Below are 16,988 nucleotides of genomic sequence, written 5' to 3' on the forward strand. Positions count from 1 at the left end.
GACTGATATTATTATCATGTTTGTTTTGCTTTAGGCGGACACAGAGGCGTGGTGTGACGTTTGGTGTTGGAATGTCAGAGGCTAGAGACGCTTCTTTTTTCTGTGTGTAATTACAAAACAGTCGTCATTGGAGGGACCGATCCCCTGAAGGACACTGCCTGAGAGCACAGGTGTACGAGAAACGAGGTACAACTACGGGGGATATATAGTATCCCTCAAAGACGCGAAAACAAAAGTATCAGAAAAGGGTTCAAACAAACCTTAGTGACCTAATCTCTTTTCGGTGTTGTCATGAGACCACAGCATCGACTGGACACCACGGTGTTTTCATGAGACCACAGCATCGACTGGACACCATGGTGTTGTCATGAGACCACAGCATCGACTGGACACCACGGTGTTGTCATGAGACCACAGCATCGACTGGACACCACTTTGTTGTCATGAGACCACAGCATCGACTGGACACCACGGCGTTGTCATGAGACCACAAGCTTGACAAGACACCACGGTGTCGACATGAGACCTCGGTGTCGACATGAGACCACCGTGTCGGCAACAGACCATAGCGTCGGCATTAGATCATAGTGTCGACATGAGGCCTCACTATCCACACGATAAAACATTATCCTAACACCCTAACAACCATATTGGCTAAATGAATTAATGAGAAGTGTTGCCCACGAATACCAAACGTACGTCAAATTCTGGTTCAATCATCATCCTGTTAAACACTTCCTGTCGCTGACAACAGCTACAGTGTTCAGGCAGTGGTAGGCATATCTTTACAAGGACTTCCGCCCATAGTGCACTTGAGAAATTAGGGCTTTAACTTTCCATGTTGTCGTGTTTCACTTTGCTTCGTATTTTGTACCTTTCCCTTGATCATTGAATTCATAGGGTAATATATGCCACTTCACTGCACGACTGTTAAAGACGTAAGGCCGAGAGTAACGTTAGATCCACTTATATGTTCTTGAAATAAATAGAGGAGGATAAATTCTTTTATTTTGAGACTTGCAGCCAATGTACAATCATTAAAAAAGCTGCTGGTGACTATTGGCAACGTACGAGATTGGATTAACGCTAATTTAAACAGTGCTTCAGGTATATGCGGTATGGCTGTTCGTGGGAGGAAGACCCGAAGTAATGGCTGTGTGACATGTTTAGGCTTTGGCGAAACCTACCAGTGCATTAATGTATCAAACAAAGCGTGACATATATATTTAATTGTGGTAAATATTTTCCCAACTAGGCAGCGACCTCTCAGCTCGTGTAGGTAATCTTTTAACAAGATAATATAACTGATTTTACTTTCGTTGAAAATGTTCATTTCAGAGACAAGAAGTTAATCCTGGAGCAGTGCATATTTTGTAGAAATTATTTTTCAAATGTTTATGATACATGCATACAGATTAAAATGATGCGATGACACGACTTGTTTCATTTTATATGTTGCCTTAAAGACTTGTACATGTCTAAACGCTCCCTTTTACGGCTCTGTACTTCGTTATAAAGCTTGGAGAAACAGTTTCTCGGCAACCTCGGTATTCGAACGTCGGTCCATCAGCTCACAGCGTGTAAATATTTTGAGATAGGGTTACAGACATGAACGCTGAACTCGTCATTTCAAAACCGAATCAAGTTTCCTCAAACTTTAGACTGTGGGCTGCTAAGGATAATAATGGTCTTACAGTAGTTGAGACCTTTAAAGGACCACCAAACTAATTTTTTTGGTACTCTTTCTATCACTGCATATGAAAGACATTTGGTTTGTCAAAAACGAAACACCATTTTTTTAAAAAAAAATTATGGTTAATTAATACCAAAAGCTTAAAAGTTGCTGAAAAGCCGTCTGCTTCTCACTCGCCCGCAAATGAAACCGCAGACAGGTTACATAACTCTGTCGCCAGAACCCTACAGTGACGTCATAGAAGGAACGATTTCCCGTTAAATGTATAGAAAATGTGTAGGAAGCACGTCATTTTGCTGATTTCTCGATGTCACCAAAGACATGCCGAATTGTTGTGTTGCCGTCAATTGTTCCTTGGGGTCGGGTGATGGTGTCACTATGCACAGATTTCCACCACACTCCGTAGTTTGTGCTTAAATTGGTTGTTAGTGTGTGTGAAGTGAGCGTTGTGGAAGCCTGTGGTATATACTAAATCGGATGTGTTCGCCCCTTACCACCTCACTTCCAAGAGTGAAATTCTTATGTTATAAGTAGTGTCATGCAAAATCCTATTGTCCATCAATAAAATACATATTTTACTACCAGTAGAAAGTAATTGTCCTTTTGTAAGTCGGTGAAAACAAACTTAAATAGCATTCATGCCAAGACAGGGCGCCGGCATTTTTGAAAATCGTAAAGTCAAATCCATTTGAATTAATGAGATTATGTATGGTTTGTTCTCATCAAGTTAGAAAATCCAAACTACATAAACATGTATTTGAATCATTACCAAAAAGAGTTTGCATGACACAACCCGTAACATAACCCAAGCAAGGTCGGGGTCGAAGTGAAAATACTGCGCGATAAATATCTTCACTTGCTAAATTTACTTGGTTTGTAACGTACACTCACAAGTATGTAGACACTTGTCAGTATACGTCTTTATACTTGGTCTCATAATCCTAATTACTTTATAATCATACTTGTATGCATTTTGAAACTTAATAAAAAGAAGCGATCTGCGAAAGTATAACAGCAATGTTATATGTCGACATTTCATAGTTTGTCTATATGAATCATAATTCGCACCCACGCCCTAGTGTATGTCGTCTGCATCATTACACTTCACGACGAAAACAATGATTCTGGTGAAAGCTACGACTACATATTAAAAACAAAAATGCACATATTAAAATTAAAGTTATAGGAGCAATGTCAGGCTATTACCTTCTTCGAGGAATGTATCCATCAATATCCACAAAAACAAGTCATATGAAATTCATCTGCGTCATTATTTTTAAAAAGTTATTTAGTTCGCCAATAATGAGCAATCAATCAATCAACGTATTGGCGGTTATTCTTTGAAAGAAGAGTGTTGTTTTACATAGACACAGACACGACAGAGTGTATTCAGTATAGATTAGTAAATGTACATACATAAACACTACCTTTGACAAATTCCCCATTTAAATCACCATAAAATTAATTAATTAATCAGCTTGTTATCGGTTAATCCTTTGATCGATCCAGACGAAAGAAATGCCAAATGGAGGCCTTTGGCGGGTAATCTAAGTGGCGTTACCACTAATTATACCTGTTGTAAATTCATTAACTGAGCATCAAGTGAACGATGACAAATAACGTGTAGGTTTATATCACCTAACACGGATTACAACCTAGCGACACCAAGTGATTTTGCCAGAATCGTCTATGAAAACATGGGTTGTAACTCGAAAACTAGGCAAAGCAGGAGACAAAACTAAATGATAGTAGATTGTAAGAACATATATGTAGTTTTCATTTTTCTCAACAGCTTTCGCGATTTCAGGTTTGTACAAACCTGTAAACGAAATAGTTTAACCCCTGAAACGTAGATGAATACTGCACAGACCCTCATTTCTATACCCACTATTACGTCACGGAGACGCGACGCTCTGATTTGTTGAAATTTCGTTTGCGGCTGAGAATTGTGCACTGTTGACAAAAAGGTCGATTTAAGGTAATTAAAGATCAAAATGAGCAGTTTTAATGACGGTGTTTCATTTATGTCAGCAAGTGATTTTGCATTTGAACCCTATTAGAGTATATGTGACCTTTAAGTTTAATCGATGATTTCATTGCAAACTAAATCTGCGGGTACAATCATTCAATTTGTGCTGACTAACATGTTTTGAACTTTCAACTTGAAGCTTAACAGAACTACATAAATAAACTTGTCAAACTGTCTCTCTGTATTGTCCGCTTACCTAGCCTTGCCTCTTTAAAGATAGAATCACTGTACAATTACTTAGGGCTGCCCAATATGACCTGTTTACTGATATTTACAGGTGCAGAAAACGATACGTATTGCGATACGCTGATCAAAAACCGGTATTTTGACATGCATTCGGAAAACTTCGTAGGACCCGGAAATCTTCGGACATTTCCTTTTTTTACACCATGTATTTGAGGTAAAATGACGACCTCCAACAACGAACACTCTTCATCACCATCATCACCACACCATAACCAAAATTATCGTCGTCATCATGACCACTCCATTGTCGGCTAGCTTGTACTAATGCAGCGTATCTTAAATGCAACTGTTCACTGTTCAGTCATTTTTACATCATGCTTTTTTCAGGAAACATCTTGCAATATATTACCACACATATCGCGATATCTGCTTTCGATCGCTTTGCTTTGACCCCCAGTACAGCCTTGGAGCAAGACTCTTAATCACTATCAACAGTAGCGGATTAAGCCGAGTGGATCGAGATAACGACTTGGCGGTAGATTATCTGTGTTCCGTCACAGGATATGTTTTGGGCAATAAATGTAAGATATTTCCTCCTACGCGGTCTACCAGGTGACAGGTGGTTTCACATAGAAACGCCATTTTTGGGTCACCGTGACATGCAACTGCCCTGGTTTCAAACGCGGAAAACGGTCACAGTGACAATGTCTTAGAGACGATGATAACTGACAACGAAACTGAAAGTCTTGCTCCGCTTGGGTCAATATTGCTGCAGTAGGGCCAATATTGCTTTGCTGCGCCGTACACAATATTGCTGCGCCATACACAATATTGCTGCGCCAGATACAATATTGCTGCGCCAGACACAATATTGCTGCGTCAGACACAATATTGGTGTGCCAAATACAATATTGCTGCGTCATATACAATATTGCTGCGCCAGACACAATATTGCTGTGCCAGATACAATATTGTTGGGATAGGTACAATATTGTTGGGTTAGTTAAGGAGGTAGAAGGTGGAAAATGCCGACATTCCTCAGCTCTACACTAAGGGCTCTTGATCTGAATGATCTCGCGAATACTTCCACGATTGGAAACGGGTTTGTAAATGTTTATGGTGAATACCCGACGTAAAGTGGATCGGAAATTAGGGTGTGTATCACACCTTCATTTTTGTTGTCAATTGGATGACATGAAGACTTCATGAGCTGTTATGGCAGAGGAGGGTGCATTCATTGGCATCGGCAATGCAACCACCTTAAACAGGGTCGATTGAACTAGATGTTGAAACATCCTTGCGACTGGAGAGTATGTGTTAAATGAATGGATTTTGTTTACGACATGTAACTTACGTTACTAGTATTTGATATGAAGGTAACGTGACTGTCGGTTCAATGAATGTGATGCCTAGTGTACTTTCACTTTTGTGGTGAGTGAGTGAGTGAATGGGTGATAATGACTCTACGCTACTATTCCAACAATATCACAACAGGGATCATCAGAATGGACTGCACACATTGTACCCGGGCCTTCGGGGTGACGAGCTGACGCTTTAACCACTAGACAACTCCACAGCCGTTTTACTCTATAACTGACACCATATGCACACGTCACCTAACTTACACAGCTCGCCGCCACAGTTCCCAGTTTTCGCTCTCGCAACCCTGACCTTGAACTTTAACAGCCAGACTAAGTACTTACGCCCCCTCGAGTTCAAAATAGTACTTCCCCCTCAACCAGTCGGCTCGGGTCACCATGTATGTGATCTACTGTCCAAATGACTGCTTATAGTCTTTGGGGTGTTCCTTTTTTTTGAAGGAACTAGCGCCCACAGTTGGCTGTAGACATGAGGGAGTTTAATAACGTTTTACTCCGCGTTCATCTGATGCTTCCGTCTCCAATAACGCGACATGTGGCATAATAAACCATTAATGCAGTGAGCGAAGTCGCGTAATAACGGGGTTTCCTGGTTCGAACTGAATATGAAAGCATGCACATCCTTGATTATACATTCATATTTCGGGCTTTTGTTTAAGCCAATCTCAAGTTCAGTTGTTACCTCATTTTAATGAAAACTATTGTGCCCAAGGCGTTTATTAAAAACATATAGATATGTTATGATGTTTCTCTACGGTTTGTAAATGTTGGATATTTCTTGAAATATTTAAGACTTCTAGGTCGGCGACATGCAAAGTGACTTGTAAACGAACATATTTATTTCTGGTTTATTTCTGGCTGACGTCACAAATGTAGACATTTTTGTCTGTGTTACCTATATATAACGGTGGTGGGTGGGTGGGGTTAACTGTAACACATTATTAGTTTTCCCAGTTTCCCACAGGTCCCTCGGCCTAGATTTTCGATGCCCTCTTGGCGCTAAGATAATCATACGTAACTGCCACGCATTATTAGCTGCCACACATTATTAGCTTTCAAAGCTTCCTAGTGCTTTATCCCACAGGTCTCTCGGCCTAGATTTTCGATGCCCTTTTAGCGCTAAAACATTCGTACGTTAATGTTAAGGTATGACATTACAGCTAAGTGAGCTTCCAAATTCCAAAATGTCTAGATTTCCTCAGGTTCTGTATCGCTAACGCTGGGGCTGCTTTTCTGTTTCACTAAAATTCTTTGTTTCTTTTCAAGTTAAATATTTTCAAAGACAAAGCGTAAGTCTGCCTTCAGCTGGTGTTGGTGTTGGTGTTGATGTCGGTGTTGGTGTTGATGTCGGTGTTGGTGTTGATGTCCGTGTTGGTGTTCGTATGGTGAATAGGGTTTACCTCGTGAATATGTGTATGGCTAGAGTATTTCAAGGGCATTTCGACGTAATACACATAAGGACGAGAATGTATCTGTTTCACAAAATTTCTATGTTTCTTTTCAAGTTAAATATTTTCAAAGACAAAGCGTAAGTCTGCCTTCAGTTGGTGTTGGTGTCGGTGTCGGTGTCGGTGTCGGTGTCGGTGTCGGTGTTGATGGTGTCGGTGTCGATGTTGGTGTTGGTGTTGATGTTGATGTCGGTGTTGATGTTGGTGTTGGTGTTGATGTCGATGTCGATGTCGATGTCGGTGTTGATGTTCGTATGGTGAATAGGGTTTACCTCGTGAATTTTTGTATGGCTAGAGTATTTCAAGGGCATTTCGAAGTAATGCACATACGGACGAGAATGTGTATATGGAGTAACTAAAAAAAGAAGTGACTTCCATTAAATCTCTCTTTTTAGCACGGCTGAACACAATAATTAACATGTTTGAGAATCAAGGCGGCGATGCCGAGGTCAAGGTCATATCACAGGGTTTGGAGCATATTGCCGCTCATTAATCGTCACAGGTATTGATGATCTTCACAAAAGCCCACAGGAAGTATGCTCCTGCCATTGTTTACCTGAACGGACTCTTCGCGTGCACATGCTCGCTGCCGGGGTAACCATGGCAACTATGTATGACAATAATTGAAAAAGGTGACATCTGATCGCAATATTCATATTACTATCCAAGAACAAAGCAGGCAGGTTGATCCTAGTGTTGACACGTGGTATTGAAAAGTATTTTGGGTTATATTAAGGTTGTATTGGGATTGCTGTTTACGCTAATACTTTATCAATACAAACATTTTATAGAATTACACAGACAGAGAACACTCAGTCTCTTTTATCCATCGAATGAGATTTCTTTGGGGGTAAAAGGCTCAACAGTGGGCGGGTAGTCCAGTTCGCTTGGGGTTCGATACCTAACATGATGCAATGTCCCACGGATGTACCAGACGGTAAGACCAAAGATGTATTGCAGTCTATCCTAACAATAGCAACGACAGTCATTTACACCGACAACATTTTAGTATTTACATAATCTAAAAATAGAACTACGTTAAGTCTGCATCTCAGTTTCTGAATTATAGGAGTGAGTGAGTGAGTTTAGTTTTACGCCGCACTCAGCTATATTCCAGCCCTTTTGCGGCGGTCTGTAAATAATCGAGTCTGGACCAGACGATCCAGTGACCAACAACATGAGCATCGATCTGCGCAATAGGGAACCGATGACATGTGTCAACCAAGACAGCGAGCCTGACCACCCGATCCCGTTAGTCGCCTCTTACGACAAGCATATTCCCATTTTATGGCAAGCATGGGTTGCTGAAGGCCTATACCCTGGGACCTTCCCGCGTCCTGAATTATAGGAAAACTTGATTAGAAAAATAAGGACTGATAATGGTTTTCGAACAAAAAATGACTGCCAACCACGATGTTGTTCACATGACTTGTCCTGTGCCACGACTGCTGAACGTCTCGTTTGAATGTCATGAAACCAGTCTGGGCAATGAACTAAGCAGGTGGACAAAATACTCTGAGATCATGATTTAAAAAATGTATGGGCATCCATAAAGTAATAAAACTTTCAAAGACTGCGTTACTATACGAATTCGACCAGGGTCAAGTAAACAGCTACACATGTGCTAGCGACGCTACTTTGGACATCAAAACAGACGCCATGAAATGGAGCGTGAACCAGTTTCGTGAAGGCCAAGGTCAGACAGCGCGGCTGTGGTTCAACAGAGCTTACATGCGATATATCAGGGATTTTATCCTGGCTGTGCTAAATCGGGGGTGGGGGTGGCACCTTGGCTGTTCCATGGTAGCAGGATACATGGACGTATTTTGATCATGTCTAATCTACAACTACAATCTTCACACTTCACTTCTGCTGACTGTACACATGCATTTGTCCGTAGCCATGCTGGATCTGTGCCCATCAGTGCAAGTCGTGAAACCGTCTGATACGCCATTGATTAAAGCAAGAGTATGGATGAATTATTTAGGTCAGATTAATTGAGGCTGGCACAACAGCTAGTGAGAGCCAGGATGTGGAGTAATAGGTTTTCAACATGCCAGCGTTACATGTCTTTGTCCAACTGAAGCATCACAGTCGTCATGGCTTGGATGAGATGTCATGCAGTCTTGTATGATGGAATTCAGTCACTTCTGTGTCAACAGAACACAGAACATAACCCCTGGGGAAGTGGTGCATCAATAAGCAATGACGTTCGTCAAGATTAAGAAACTTGAGCCCAAAGACCATGTACCGGTATATGGTCTCTGTTGAAACCCTTAGTCTCATTTTTCGTTTAGAAATTTGATTTTAGTTTATCTCCATTCCCCGTCAATATGTGTCGGATGTTTAACAAAACTCCCACATTAACTCTCAACTCAGGATATCTCGTCCCAGCGGCTCCCCCACCCTCAGCCCCTCCGTTCCCTACCTCTCCCCCACCCATTAGCAACTGAGCTCCGTGACCCCGCCGATGCACTCGACAGCCCCAAATGGCGTCTGTCTTGTTTTTACCATTTTCCTCTACCCTGCACAATTCATTAACCCCCCCTGCTAATTTTATGACAGACTCATTGTATAGGACTGCTCGGTGTTATGTCACGCGGTGCCACAGATACTAGGTTCCTTTCAGAGCTGCATGTATCATGTATCAATCTTTGCACTTATGAATCGTTTTTTATCCCGCGCCATATATATTTCGCCTTTTGAATTTAAAAAGTGACGCATGCGTTATTTGGGCAATAAACTGAATGATAATGATAATTATTACGACGAGAGTGCTTATAACAGTAATTGTATTATATAATAAGATACGAAACATAATGTTCTTATTGATATGCTTTGAGAGCGTTCTCTTACCCCAGTCAGAGGGTATATACTGTGGTGTATAGTAAATTATCTACAAAGCTACATTGAATCTAGGTCATGTACTTCACAACCTGAAGTGACATAATGGCAGCAGGTTTATTGCTATTCAAATGGGTAAACTAATATCTACCTTTCATTGTTCATCTCGACCCATTTTCACGATGAACAAAACAAAGGAAACTTCAGTAGTAATTGCAACATACTGCATAATGCATAGTACCTTGATTATCGATCTGGTAATACAACCTAAAACGTTGTAAGTAACATCAACGGTCACTATCGAAACCAGTTCCTGAAACTTTACCGCTTTGTGTACTTGTACACTATGGTCGAACTGACATGCATGCAAATTAAGTGCTTGTAAAAACTCACGCTCTGAAGTTATATCTACGTCGACGAGGTTGCTCCGGTGCCCTGCTTCTTGCTCCGCGTCGTCCACTACGTCCACGTGCCATGATGCTCCGAAATATTCAAAGAACCAGATTCAGAAACGAGGGAACGCACAAGTCAGATACTATGTATCCGAAAGTATTTGGATAATGACACGAATGTTTCCGACTTGCAAAGGCACAGTCAGCACCAACGAGTCGTGGTCCGGTTAGTAAGCTGTATGCACTTGGGAAACAACACAACACAGTGGGGCTCACCCGGTAGTACCAGTCAACTCAACACAGCAAGCGCGGTCACACTAGGATGAACTAGCGTTAGGCGTTATAGCGAGGAAGTTGCGAGTCAGTTATGGCTGGGCTGTTGTTATTGGGAATATTGTTACAAGTTCGTGACTGTTGGTGAAGTCTTCTGTTGTGTTGCAAATTGTTAACTTTAGAATTAGATGCAAATTATATGGTAGGGTTGCGCTATGACATAATAGTTGCATTTAGTGTGATAGAGACCAGGGCAAATGAGAAACTTGGCAAATTAGGCAGGTTATGTTCAGCCAAACCAGCGTCAGACAAGAATGAAAAATAGTTCAAAGACAATTGAGAAAAATACAGCTTAATCAACGTAATCCTTATTTTGTGACAGTATTAAATTGTATTCATGACCGTCTTTCGTGTTTTTATAGCTTTCGACCATTTTTGAAAACATATGTTTATATTTCCAGTTAAAGACCATTTATTACAATAATGAGATAAAACATCAATTTTTAGTTGTAAGATAACAGCTGAATCTGCAAATACTGCAATGTCGCCAGCAAACAATAGTAGAAGGTTTTGCTCGATATCACAATCAATAAATATGGTATGACCTAACTCATCAACATACACAAGGAACATACTCGTAAAGGTCCCGGGGTAGAATAGGCCTTCACCCATGCTTGCCATAAAAGGCGACTGTGCTTGCCGTAAGAGGCGACTAACAGAATCGGGTGGTCAGACTCGCTGTCTTGGTTGACACATGTCATCGGTTCCCAACTGTGCAGATCGATGCTCATGTTGTTGATCACTGGATCGTCTGGTCCAGACTCGAATATTTACAGACTGTCGCCATATAGCTTGAGTATAGCTGAGTGCGGCGTAAAACTAAACTCACTCACTCACTCACTCACACATGGAACATTTAAATGCAGGCATGTAACATATGCTCTCGTCAGTAAGCTTCCCGTCTTGTTTAAAAGTTAATTAACACGATTTTCTTACCGTATAATTGGCGTCACAAATAGGTGTGTACGGTAATATACACTGTACACTACATGTGCGTTGCGCCTGAAAGACATGCAGTATGGGTGTAAACATTATTTACCTAGACAAACAACAAACTGATGCAAAGAATTGCTTATGTCCAAATCTCTACAGACTTTACGACCCGGTGTCCCAGATCACACGATTGTCAAGGTCAAGACCCCTATAACTACAACAGCCGTTATCGTGCTCTACATGTGTGGTTATAAACGATGTTTGCATTTGTGTTGGTCAGTGTGACTTAGAAGCCGGTGTAGCATCTACAGTAACGTTCAAAGTTAATTCCCTCATACAGTTCCTGAAACAACAAATATCCGAAAACCATGAGGAAGGTATTCGTTGCTTTCAGTCTGTCAGTCCAGTTCAAGGTTTGAAATGCGGAGATTACCTTGCACCCTTTCAATTACTACAATTAAGACTATAAAAGTAATTTATAGGTATTTCAAGGACACACAGTTACTAAAATATGGATGATTCTATCTCATGGAGTGCATGCGGAATGTTGCCTTCCTTGAGTAGGATTTTCATGTAGGCTTGATGACTGAATGAGTGAAAGTCACATCGCCAGCATTTCGGCCAAAACGTGACTAAATCAATTTATAGATTTATAGTAACTGAATGTAATTTTTTCAAAACTTTTCCACCAAGGGCAGCACAAAGACTAAATTATCACAAGCAGAACACAAACCGAAGGTAGAGTTGGTGTGGTAAACAAAGTGATATTTGTTTGGATGTACATCCACCGACACAGCACTTGTTGTAACAAAGTAGTTCACCGTGTTATCGATGCATTAAACCACTCCGGTCTACCTGCATAAATATAAATTTTAATGCATAAATATCCAAATGAGATAAGCAAACAGTTGGCCGATACATTGCCTGCATAATCAATAATCAATCATTGACTAACCTTTCCCAATAAAGTTATTTAACAGTGGATGTTTCTGTAGGTAGCTCTTGTGGCGCATCGGTTCGAACGGATTGGTTCGCACAAACATTACATTCACCTCCTGAGTGGAAAACAGTCTTAAACGTATATCACTGGCTTATCAACATATATGAGGAACGTGGTATGTAGTATATACATAGAGAATATTAAACGATCACCCGTGTAATGCCATTATCATGGAACGAGTGAATAGTATGGTATCCAACGAGTGAAAGCTCGTTATGACGTCGCGTTAAATTGAGTCATCATATTGTAGGCAGTTCCAATGAACTGATGCTGCAGAAGTAATAAACTGAATACTAAACACGTTTCCGAGAAAGACCATTTTTATTAAACACGTGAAATATTTGGTTACACAGTGCTAGGGAGATAATGTGGATCTGCCTTAACACCATCCTTGATGTTATCGCTGACAGAGTGAACAATGCTGAATATGTCGCTGACTGAGTGAACAATGCTGAATATGTCGATTCTCACTTGAATCGACTAAGGAGCTCTAGATGGTCACGCGATTTCAGCGGGAACGTTCTGTCTGAATGTACGATGTCTGCTCAAGTGCTGTCTGCGGTGTCTGTAGACTGCGTCCGGTTTTGCCCAGCTACGCTTTTCTTACGCCACCTTCGTAACTCGGGGACTTAGAGTGAGGCGTAACTTTTCTAACGTTATAGATATGCATTATGGCGTAGATGTGTTCTTGGTCGTAGCTGACACTTACGCCCTGACTACGACTTAAACACACAGGTATGCACACGGGTGGTTAAATCCCGCTAATAATTTCGTACTCGTGTGGACAAAGCAAACTAACCGTGTAGCTAAAAGGCAACAGTGACTTAATCCACAGCATATATATTCGGTGTTTATGTCATGAACAAGTTGAGTTTAGGTGAGCTCCGCGAATAGACGTGAGGTATGGACATTTATGCGCATAGATACATAGCGGCACTGTCGTGATCAATGTAAACAACTTGTTTGAAACAGTCATTTATTTTGTCAGAACCTCACACAGGAAGCGATGACAACAGAACCCCGTTACTACAATTTTTGACATACGTCAATATTTTATTGCTCCTTGCCCTCTTAAGATTCGGGATCTGACTAGGTGCTGTACCTTACAATTGTCACAAAGTTAGACCAAACTTTGAATGAAATAACGTAAATGGTTTCACATTTCTCATTTCAAATTTGTAACGTTTTGAAGACTAATATATCTATTCCTTAATTAGACTTAACCTCTTTACCGTTTTGACGCCTATTACTAGCGAGGCGTTAAACGTGTAAGCTGAAAATAAAGCTATGACGGGAAAGGGGTCAAGGACACATACAATGCTAGACCGGAAATATGACATGTTATATACGGGGTCAACGAGGATTAATGGATAACTTATTTCCCGTAGAGTGGGCCTTCCTTCTGAACTCAACAAACATCTCTCGATTTTATCGCACTAACTGGGTTGATTGTAATCTTGAATTAAAGGTATGTTAACATAAATGGGTATAAATCCAGTCTCCACCCGAATTTTTACAACTACACGTGTTACTTAAACGCAGTATGTTACACTCACTCACGCATGCAGATAAGTCTACATAAATATTTACCTCACCTCACACATGGATGTCGCTTTCTGATTGGCTAACCGCTATTATTTCCAATGTACCCCGGTTATTGGCGATGTATTATTTTCAATGTACACCGCTGGGAATTCCGAACTCTCTTGGTGCTTCATTGTAGTACTTCTTTGTCTCGGATAACACTGAATCACGCATGAAGCACGGAAATTACCGATGTTTTGCGATTGAAAATGATGGAAGGGAGATAACTCTAAATCTGCAAAATGTCGATTCGTCTCGTATTCGACAGAAGTGCTCCAAACAGTATGAAATTAATATTAAGTTGTTCGGTAAGATAAATACGTTTTTCATTGGTCCCTCGGGGGCCATGGGCTCATGTACCCTCAAGGTTTGTTTATGACACCCTTGTGACCAGTGGACAACTTATAATACATATTGCCATCCAGCATGTTATTGAAATTGACGTCGCAGACAAGACAGCGGCCTTGACACTGTAAAAAATTAATAGGATTAAATCTGAATTATGGTTCCTTGTATACACTGGTACTTATACCCCATTAAGCAAAAATCAAGACAAACTAATTTTTAGCAATGACCTGATTTAGCACTTCAAGTGCTTGTTATATCCACTTGTGAGATACTACATACTGGGTGGGGCCTGGGCACCGCCAAGTTCACAAAGCTATGTTAGCTCTACGACTGTCGTAAGTCTGTGTTACAGTATAGGAGGCACGACTGTGTTGGCGCTACGATAGCTCTTTGAAATTAGTCCAGGCAAGTAGAACTGGAATACCCGTCGGGTCCTTTGAACAAAATAGCCACTGTATACGACACAGTCTTACACATCCAAAAACATAATTCACCCCTTATCAAACATCAATAGAGAAGATTTATCCTTCATTAAATTCTCGGGTGTGGATGCCAGTATGAATGTATAGCACACGCTTCGGTGATTCGTTGGAAGAGAATAGAGTTGTTTCTCAAGTACGCTACCCGTATTGCTGCCATGCACTTAAAATAGCTGCAGTGTTTGAAACAGGTCTAACAAGTTCTCTGTGACAAAACCTGAACACCCCTGTTAAGCTTCCACTGCCGTGATTCTATTATCCTTTTATAGTAACTTTAAGCGCTGATTTCCTTTCACATGTCGCTGGTGTTTATTTTTAATAATCAACTGACGGTTATATGTTCAATATTTAAATATTTAACTTTGCTTCGGGTTAAATATGAGTTGTTTTGTTATCGTCATAATAAAAGCGCGGTATTTTGTATGTACGAATCACTCCGCTCATATGAGGAGAGAAAAAATGAAACAACTGAGTGAATTCTATTTTTCTTCGTATTTAGCACTTTGATACCTTTTTATTACACTTCTGTTGTAGGAACGGCAGCAAGTTACCAACAATCAACACTTATCTAATGATACAGTAAAGTATTGTTACGTTGTATCAGCCCAATATCTACTATTCGGTAATACCGTCGTGATTTGCATTTGTTCGTCTAATGGGGGTTCATGTAAACAGGGGTAATCATATAAATAGCAGAAAAAAGACGAACATTTCGAGTTTTTGACAGGTGACCTACTTAATTTGATTGGTTTGATTGATGAGTTTTGATCCCTAACACCTGACCTCACATTTTGCTGCTATTTATCCCGGTTTCCAACAGAGGGTAGCTGAAAATGGGTTTTGCTTAATTTGATGAAACCGAAGGCTACTTTCAAGCAGCTATTGTCCGATGGATGGTGGGGTAGCATAGGGATTAAAGGGTTCGCTCGTAACGCTGATAACTTGAGTTCGATTCTAAACTTGGGCACAATGTGTGAAGCCCATTTCTGGCGTCCCTCGCCAGGATGTGGCTGGAATATTGCTAAAAGCGACGTAAAGCCATACTAACTCACTCACTCACTCACGGTCCTGCCAAGTGAGCAGATCCCGAAGAAATGAGTATAAGTGTATATCTAAAAACAAAATGCCGTCAACACAATTATTCACAGAACAAATAACGGATGATTTCGAAATTAATTTGTTAAATTCTGTGCTGTTTTAGCCACTATTTCCGTTTTTTTCCTTTTTTCGCTGAACTCATCATTCAGTCTATTCCAGATATGTCTGCGATCTGAAGAATATCGTCCAGACGTCAGATGGTTGACATCATGAGCATCAATCTTTGCGATGACACGCACCGGTCAGGTCAACGATCCTGTTAACTGACTTAAACTGAAGAGTTCCTTTTGATTGTTCATTATGAATAGGATTTAGAAACTTTTTTTCTATAAAGTATGTATCATTTCTGAATTTCGATGCTTCTCAAGACAAGCCTGGGTGACTGCAGACCAACAATAACCTGTTCTAACACTTAAAACCGTAAAACTAAACTCACTCTCCTAGAACAGATTTTTCAGGCGTGTGTAACAACGGACTGTAAAACTCACACCTCAGCTGACTGCAGCATTGTTCACAAACAGAACTCGACAAGATTCCGGGATTATACGGACGCTTCTTCAGACACTTCATATCCACAATTAAGACATAGTATTGCACAGAAGTACGCCTCCAAAATATGTATTTCGGTGCATCTTTGCACAAAACATATTTCATCAAACATAAAGCTATGAGGCAGTTCCGGGGGAATACACCACAGTGTATGATGCTTGTCCTGGGAGACGAACAAAATGGGGATCAAGTGGTCAGGTCTTGTGACCTGGTGGTAGTATGTCTCACAATCTGAATTTCGTTGGATTCAGGGTCAATATTTCCTTTCTCACTGGGGGACTTTTCAGTTTAAAATGAATTGTTTGTTTCTCTCAAAATTATATATTTCAGAGACTAGGCGTTAGTTTAACTTGGTGACTGCGTGTCAATGTACCCCGTTTTGTGACATGCACGTGTATGTCGAAGACTGGTCACGTTTACTCTATGCTGCGCAAACCCATTTGCGCTACAGTTTGCCTGTGCTTCATGGAATGCCATGCAATAAATATATAGAGGATACTAAACGACCTTCCGTGTAATACCATTTTTTATTAAACGAGTTAATGATTTGGTATCAAACGAGCGAAAGCGAGTTTGATACTAAATCTTTAACGAGTTTACTGAAAATGGTATTTCACGGAAGCGAGTTTAGTATTCTGTTTATTACTTGCCAACATAAATTGACAGAAACAGCGGCGAAATCGCCTACAGTGT

The 16,988-nt window shown here is 40.6% G+C and overlaps 1 protein-coding gene across 1 annotated transcript in view; it reads right to left on the reverse strand.

Annotated features, from left to right (window-relative positions):
• Positions 1 to 10,295, reverse strand: part of LOC137258342 (protein-glutamine gamma-glutamyltransferase K-like) — a 29,785-nt gene extending 19,490 nt beyond the window's left edge. Inside the window, exon 1 of the mRNA XM_067795989.1 lies at positions 9,973 to 10,295. Within this exon, the coding sequence (XP_067652090.1) occupies positions 9,973 to 10,055 (83 nt within the window). The 5' untranslated portion in view covers positions 10,056 to 10,295. The remainder of the gene's footprint in view (positions 1 to 9,972) is intronic.
• Positions 10,296 to 16,988: the final 6,693 nt, after the last annotated feature.

Source organism: Haliotis asinina, chromosome 12 (assembly GCF_037392515.1).
Source record: "Haliotis asinina isolate JCU_RB_2024 chromosome 12, JCU_Hal_asi_v2, whole genome shotgun sequence".
NCBI lineage: Eukaryota > Metazoa > Mollusca > Gastropoda > Lepetellida > Haliotidae > Haliotis > Haliotis asinina.